The sequence below is a fragment of the Trichomycterus rosablanca genome, chromosome 2, assembly GCF_030014385.1.
Source record: "Trichomycterus rosablanca isolate fTriRos1 chromosome 2, fTriRos1.hap1, whole genome shotgun sequence".
Taxonomy (NCBI): Eukaryota; Metazoa; Chordata; class Actinopteri; order Siluriformes; family Trichomycteridae; genus Trichomycterus; species Trichomycterus rosablanca.
In genome coordinates, this window is record NC_085989.1 from 47,622,066 (window position 1) to 47,630,842 (window position 8,777).

General features: G+C 41.4%; 1 protein-coding gene across 1 annotated transcript; it reads left to right on the forward strand.

The window, feature by feature from the left end:
* The first annotated feature begins 590 nt into the window (after positions 1 to 590).
* On the forward strand, positions 591 to 3,748 carry LOC134334411 (uncharacterized). The gene has a single exon (XM_063016704.1). The coding sequence runs from the start codon at positions 740 to 742 to the stop codon at positions 3,737 to 3,739; it is 3,000 nt and encodes a 999-aa protein (XP_062872774.1). The 5' UTR covers positions 591 to 739; the 3' UTR covers positions 3,740 to 3,748.
* Positions 3,749 to 8,777: the final 5,029 nt, after the last annotated feature.

An 8,777-nucleotide genomic window follows, 5' to 3' on the forward strand; every position in this document is an offset into this window, starting at 1 on the left:
TGGCAAGCCAAACAGGAAATATATAGCAAACACTGGTATATATGGAATGAAACTCAATATATATAAAATGAAACTAGATTTATGTGGAATGAAAACTGATATATATATATATTCATCACTGAATATGTGTCCAAGTAGCACCTAGTGGTGTATTCAAGAACTGACGTATCTGGCTTTGCCAGTGACCATCGGGAAAGACCGGATGACGACCATGAATAGAATGGTGACGACTGGAGAGACAGTTGGCAGCGCGGGAAGACGGCAACCGGGGCAGCAAGGGCTAGCACCCCGAACTGCAGTTCCTGTGAAGGAGCACCCAAAGTAAGCTACGATGAACCCTTCTGAATCATACCCCCAGGGATTCCCGAGAGGGGGGGAGGATGAGAATCCCAATCGGACTGATTTACCAGCAGTGACCCTAGCAAATGGACAATCGACAAAGAGCACAGTCTGTATCTGCGGCAAGGTGTGCAAAAACCCGACAGGTCTCAAAATCCATCAGACCAAGATGGCCTGCCTGAAGGGAGGACAAGTGAGGCGACGCTCAGGGGCAGTGGCTAGCACTATAGAAAAAGTGCCAGTCACAAACCCTGGTCAGACGGAGGAGGAGCCGGGCCCGGAACTACCCCACAGTGTCCGGAACCTCCAAGCTGCATCAGTCCCCCCGCAGGGTGGAAAACCAGAACATCACCGGGTTAAGTGGCCTGCCGCAAACAACAAGGAGTGGCTTCACCTGGATATGGACTTAGACAAGATCCTGGAGACTGTGAAGGGCGATGTGGACCATAAACTCCAGGCTATGTGCACCTTGATAACATCAATCGGTGCAGAGCGGTTTGGGGTGACAGAAAGGCCCGCGAGCAGGCAAACATCGAGACCCAACCGACGTGAGCTTAAGATCAGCCATCTGAGACAAGAACTGAAGATTTTGAAACGTCAGTTCAGGGCAGCAAACGAGGAGGAGAGAGGTGCCTTGTCCGAACTCAGGCAGATCTTGAGGAGCAAGCTAATCACACTTGGGCGAGCTGAATGGCACAGGAGGAAGGGGAAGGAGAGGGCTAAGAAGCGCAAGGCATTCATCACCAACCCATTCAGCTTCACTAAGCGTCTACTGGGGCAGAAGAACAGTGGCACCCTGAAGTGTTCGGTAGAGGATATTAACCACCACCTTAAAACCACCTTCAGCGATCCTTTAAGGGAGCAAGATCTAGGCCCATGTGAGGCCCTGGTAAAGCCACCAGTGCCCGTGGTGCAGTTTAATACCGCAGAGCCTACCCTGAAAGAGGTCAAAGACGCAGTGATGGCTGCAAGATCAAGCTCCTCTCCAGGCCCTAGTGGGGTCCCATACAGAGTCTACAAGCAGTGTCCCAAGCTGCTTGTGCGACTCTGGAAGATCTTAAAGGTGATCTGGCGTAGGAAGAAGGTCGCCGCCCAGTGGCGGGCTGCAGAGGGAGTCTGGATCCCAAAGGAAGAGGACGCGAGTAAAATCGACCAATTCCGCATCATCTCGCTGCTCTGCGTCGAAGGGAAGATCTTCTTTAAGATAGTGTCCCAACGGCTGACTGACTTCCTCTTGAAGAACGGTTATATTGACACCTCAGTGCAGAAGGGTGGAGTCCCTGGTGTTCCAGGATGCCTAGAGCACACGGGTGTGGTCTCGCAGCTCATCCGGGAGGCAAAGGCAAGCAGAGGGGATTTGGCAACACTCTGGCTGGACCTAACGAACGCCTATGGATCCATCCCCCACAAACTCGTGGAAACAGCGTTGACAAGACATCATGTGCCAGTAGCTATCACTAACCTCATCCTGGACTATTATAACAACTTCCAGTTGAGGGTAACATCAGGATCATCAACATCTGCCTGGCAACGCCTGGAGAAGGGTATTATTACAGGCTGCACCATTTCAGTGCCACTCTTCTCCTTGGCTATGAACATGATTGTGAAATCTGCTGAGGTGGAGTGCAGAGGCCCTCTGTCAAAATCTGGAACGCGGCAGCCCCCAATAAGAGCATTTATGGACGATCTCACAGTCACCACAACCTCTGTGCCCGGTTGTAGATGGCTACTCCAGGGGCTTGAGCAGCTCATCTCGTGGGCAAGGATGAGCTTCAAGCCCGCCAAGTCCAGGTTTTTGGTCTTGAAGAAAGGCAAGGTGGTCGATCGGTTTCGCTTTGCCATAGGAGAGACAGCAATTCCATCAGTGACTGACAAACCTGTGAAGAGCCTGGGCAAGGTCGTTAACAGCTCCTTGAGGGACTCCGGTGCACTCCAGCAAACTAAGGCTGACCTGACTGCATGGCTTGCAGCTATAGACAAGTCGGGGCTGCCAGGGAAATTCAAAACCTGGATTTACCAACATGGAGTCCTGCCAAGACTCCTTTGGCCGTTGCTTGTCTATGAGGTGCCCATAACAATGGTGGAGACGTTGGAAAGAACCATCAGCCAGTTTCTTCGCAGGTGGATGGGGCTTCCCCGATCCCTTAGCAGCATCGCGTTGTATGGCCATTCCACAATGCTGCAGCTTCCAATCAGCGGCTTGTCAGAGGAGTTTATGGTCACACGTTCCAGGGAGCTGATGATGTACAGGGACTCCGCTGACAAAAAAGTCGCCACCGCAGGAATCCAAGTGAAAACGGGGAGGAAGTGGAAGGCCCACGAAGCCATTGACAGAGCTGAGGCACGGCTGCAGCACAACATCTTGGTGGGTAACACAGCAGTGGGTCGGGCTGGGCTTGGTAGCTTCTCTAAACCTCGCTACGATAAAGCTGGAAGAATGGAGAGACGTCAAATGGTACAGGATGAGATCCGAGTAGAAGTGGAGGAAAATCGGCGGATCAAGATGGTGGCTATGTACCAACAAGGCGCCTGGACAAGGTGGGAACACGCCGAAAAGCGGAAAATTACCTGGCCAGAGCTCTGGAGACTGGAGCCCCAGCACCTCAAGTTTCTCATCCTATCCGTGTATGACGTTCTTCCAAGCCCAACCAATTTGCAGCGCTGGGGTATGGCAGACACCGCGGCATGCCAGTTATGTGAGAGGAGAGCCACGCTAGAGCATATCCTCAGTTGCTGCCCGAAGGCCTTGGGGGAAGGGCGTTATCGCTGGCGACATGACCAGGTCCTTAGGGCTCTGGCAGATACGCTCAGCATAGCAATCTCCAACTGCAGATACCAGCCCCCCCGAAAGAAGCTCATTACCTTCGTCAGAGCTGGAGAGCAGGCACAACATCAGCCAGGTTCCTTTGGAGGGCTTCTCACCACAGCACGAGACTGGGAACTCCAAGTCGACCTGGGGAAACAGCTTAAGTTCCCAGAGCACATCTTGGCCACTGCACTCCGCCCAGACGTGGTGTTGACATCGGAGTCAACAAAGCAAGTGGTCCTGGTGGAGCTGACTGTTCCCTGGGAAGACAGAGTTGAGGAGGCCAATGAACGTAAGAGGGCCAAATACTCTGAGTTAGTGGCTGAGTGTCGGAGCAAAGGCTGGAAAGCCCGATGCGAACCAGTCGAGGTGGGGTGCAGGGGTTTTGCTGGCCAGTCTCTACCCCGCACCTTGAAGCTCCTTGGAGTTAAGGGTCAGCTGTGCAGAAAAGCCATTAGGAACATCATAGAGGCTGCGGAGAAAGCCTCAAGATGGCTATGGATCCGGAGGGGGGACCCTTGGAGTAGCAGGCCACTTGGACACAAGTTGGGGGCTGATCACCCCCGGCTGGGTCGCCCGAGCGAGGGTGTTTGATGATCAAAGACCCGAAACACCCAAGGACCTCGGGTTCATCACTGATGATGTGTCCAAGTAGCACCTAGTGGTGTATTCAAGAACTATATATATATATATATATATATATATATATATAATGGCAAGCCAAACAGGAAATATATAGCAAATGCTGATATATATGGAATGAAACTTGATATATATAATGAAACCCGATATATATATATATATATATATATATATATATATATATATATATATATATATATATAAAGAAACTCGATATATCTATAATAAAACTTGATATATATATAATGAAACTCAATATATATATATAATGAAACTTGATATATATATATAATGAAACTCAATATATATATATATAATGAAACTCGATATATGTATAATGAAACTCATATATATAATGAAACTCGATAAATATAATGAAACTTGATATATATATATAATGAAACTCGATATATATATAATGAAACTCGATATATATATATATATATAAAGAAACTCGATATATATATAATGAAACTTGATATATATATAATGAAACTCGATATATATATATATATATAATGAAACTTGATATATATACGTATATAATGAAACCTGATATATATATAATGAAACTTGATATATATATAATGAAACTCATATATATATAATGAAACCTGATATATATATAATGAAACTCGATATATATATATAATGAAACTCGATATATATATAATGAAACTCCATATATATATAATGAAACTTGATATATATATAATGAAACCTGATATATACAGGGTGGGCCATTTATATGGATACACCTAAATAAAATGGGAATGGTTGGTGATATTAACTTCCTGTTTGTGGCACATTAGTATATGGGAGGGGGAAACTTTTCAAGATGGGTGGTGACCATGGCGGCCATTTTGAAGTCGGCCATTTTGGATCCAACTTTAGTTTTTTCAATGGGAAGAGGGTCATGTGACACATCAAACTTATTGAGAATTTCACAAGAAAAACAATGGTGTGCTTGGTTTTAACGTAACTTTATTCTTTCATGAGTTATTTACAAGTTTCTGACCACTTATAAAATGTGTTCAAAGTGCTGCCCATTGTGTTGGATTGTCAATGCAACCCTCTTCTCCCACTCTTCACACACTGATAGCAACACCGCAGAAGAAATGCTAGCACAGGCTTCCAGTATCCGTAGTTTCAGGTGCTGCACATCTCGTATCTTCACAGCATAGACAATTGCCTTCAGATGACCCCAAAGATAAAAGTCTAAGGGGGTCAGATCGGGAGACCTTGGGGGCCATTCAACTGGCCCACGACGACCAATTCACTTTCCAGGAAACTGTTCATCTAGGAATGCTCGGACCTGACACCCATTATGTGGTGGTGCACCATCTTGCTGGAAATATACTGTATATATATAATGAAACTCGATATATATATATATAATGAAACTCGATATATATATATATATATATATATAATGAAACTTGATATGTATAATGAAACTTGATATATATGGATATATGCAGATAGAGCAAATATGTGCACGTCACAAATACAAACACAAAAGTCAGAACAACAGGACGCGTCGTTATTATTACTTTTTTAACACTTGTGTTTGATTTACACAGTCTAAACAATAATATAAGCATGTAAGCGCATGCACGCGCGTGCGCGTTTATTTCCAATTGAACTGATATAAATGCTGATTTCGGAAAATTAAAATACGAGCCGTTTGTTTTCAATGTGTGTTTGCTGTTATTTGGAAACAAACTGAAAACTGAAACCTGGAATGTGAAGTATAAAACGCTTGCTTTGCGTTTGGAGGAGCAATGAGGAAATCGGGGGGTCCTAGCGCCTGCCCTGTTTCATTCAAGTTTCATTATACAGTATATACAGTATATCAGGTTTCATTCCATATATATCCAGTTTCATGAAACTCGATATATATAATGAATATATAAATATATATAATGAAACTCGATATATATATATAATGAAACTCGATATATATATATATAATGAAACTTGGTATATATAAAATGAAACTCGATGTATATATATAATGAAACTTGATATATATATAATAAACTTGATATATATATAATGAAACTTGATATATATAATGAAACTCGATATATATATAATGAAACTTGATATATATATATATATACTGAAACTTGATATATATATAATGAAACTCGATATATTTATAATGAAACTTGATATACAGTACCAGTCAAAAGTTTGGACACACTTTCTCATTCCTGTGGTTTTTCTTGATTTTTTTTTTTTAATTTTCTATGAAGGAATTGGATGAAGGAATGAAGGAACACATATGGAATTATGTAGTAAACAAAAAAGTGTTAAACAAATATGTTTTATATTTTAGATTATTCAAAGTAGCCATCTTTTGCTTTAATGACAGATTTGCACACTCTTTTAAATTTTCTCAACCAGCTTTATTAGGTTTCCACCTGGAATGGTTTTCAATGAATGTTTGTGCCTTGTCTAGAGTGAATTTCTGGAATTTGTTGCTTTTTTAATGTGTTTGAGACCATCAGTTGTGTTGTGCAGAGGTAGAGTTGGTAAAATATAAAACATATTCTGGTTTGTTTAACACTTTTTTGTTCACTACATAATTCTTCATAGTTTAGATGTCTTCAGTATTATATACAATGTAGAAAATAAAAATAATCAAGAAAAAACATTGAAGAGAAGGTGTGTCCAAACTTTTGACTGGTGTGTCCAAACTTTTGACTGGTACTGTATATATATATAATGAAACTTGATATATATATATATATATATATATAATGAAACTTGAATGAAACCAGGGCAGGCCCTAGGACCCCCGATTTTCTCACTGGAAATCAGAAATATACGCACACGCACATGCATGCGCTTCCATGCTTATATTATTGTTTAGACAGTGTAAATCAAACATAAGTGTTAAAAAAGTAATAATAACGACGCGTCCTGTTGTTCTGACTTTTGTGTTTGTATTTGTGACGTGCACATATTTGCTCTATCTGCAAAAAATAAAATAAACAATGTGGGGAAGCGATTTTTGTACTGGACGTTGTAACGTTGTCATGTAAGTTATAGAGTTGCCAACTGTCCCCTAAAATACAGAATCGTTCCTTATTTGGAAACTAAACGTCGCGTTCCGTATTGACCTGAAACGGGACACGCTTTGTTCTGTATTTTTATCAATGGGAGAGAAATGCCGCAGATTAGACTGAGACAGGGCGATATGTATGAAACAGAAGGAAACTGCTGCTGTCGTGGGAATAAGAAAGCGTCTGGTTATTATTTTAAGTAGTATTTAAGTTGTGTGCGCCGCAGACATATCAGCATAAACTTTTTACTATTTCAATGTTTAAGTAGCGCAGTGGGCAGCGCGTCCAGAACCGGGGCTGCATGAGTCTTCATCATTTCTTCTCTTTACTTCCCGCAGTACCTAACATCTGTCTGACAGCAGGTCTCCACACAGACAAAAGACACATCACTGTCAATTTTCCTGACAAAAAACTACCTCCCAAGCTCAATGCAAAGGGGTTTGTGTACCTTTCGTCATTACTTTTTCACTTCAAATCCCAAAGTTGAAAAGGTTTCAGTTTTCAGTTTCGTTTCAAATAATAAACAAACACACATTGATAGTAATAAGATTAATAACATAGTCTAGAACCCCCACTGTAAAGAACATCATGTAACATTTTTTCTCAATAGTGCAAACAACATTTTTACATAATCCATCATTACACTGACATGCAGCCCCGGTTCTGGACGCGCTGCCCACTGCGCTACTTAAACATTGAAATAGTAAAAAGTTTATGCTGATATGTCTGCGCACACAACTTAAATACTACTTAAAATAATAACCAGACGCTTTCTTATTCCCACGACAGCAGCAGTTTCCTTCTGTTTCATACATATCGCCCTGTCTCAGTCTAATCTGCGGCATTTCTCTCCCATTGATAAAAATACAGAACAAAGCGCGTCCAGTATCAGGTAAATACGGAACGCGACGTTTAGTTTCCAAATAAGGAACGATTCTGTATTTTAGGGGACAGTTGGCAACTCTATAACTAACATGACAACGCTACAACGTCCAGTACAAAAATCGCTTCCCCACATTGTTTATTTTATTTTTTGCAGATAAAGCAAATATGTGCACGTCACAAATACAAACACAAAAGTCAGAACAACAGGACGCGTCGTTATGATTACTTTTTTAACACTTATGTTTGATTTACACTGTCTAAACAATAATATAAGCATGTAAGCGCATGCACGCGCGTGTGCGTATCGGGGGTCCTAGGGCCTGCCCTGGTTTCATTCAAGTTTCATTACATATATATCAAGTTTCATTATATATATATCGAGATAATCTCGATATATATATATAATGAAACTTGATATATATATACTGAAACTTTATATATATATAATGAATCTCGACGAGATTCATTATATATATATAAAGTTTCAGTATATATATATCAAGTTTCATTATATATACTGTACATCGAGTTTAATTATATATATATATATATATATATATATATATATATATATATATATATACAGTGTATCACAAAAGTGAGTACACCCCTCACATTTCTGCAAATATTTCATTATATCTTTTCATGGGACAACACTATAGACATGAAACTTGGATATAACTTAGAGTAGTCAGTGTACAGCTTGTATAGCAGTGTAGATTTACTGTCTTCTGAAAATAACTCAACACAAAGCCATTAATGTCTAAATAGCTGGCAACATAAGTGAGTACACCCCACAGTGAACATGTCCAAATTGTGCCCAAAGTGTCAATATTTTGTGTGACCACCATTATTATCCAGCACTGCCTTAACCCTCCTGGGCATGGAATTCACCAGAGCTGCACAGGTTGCTACTGGAATCCTCTTCACTCCTCCATGATGACATCACGGAGCTGGTGGATGTTAGACACCTTGAACTACTCCACCTTCCACTCGAGGATGCGCCACAGGTGCTCAATTGGGTTTAGTCC

Coding starts and splice junctions, on each gene's coding strand:
- LOC134334411 (XM_063016704.1), top strand. CDS start 740: ATGGACTTAGACAAGATCCTGGAGACTGTGAAGGGCGATGTGGACCAT.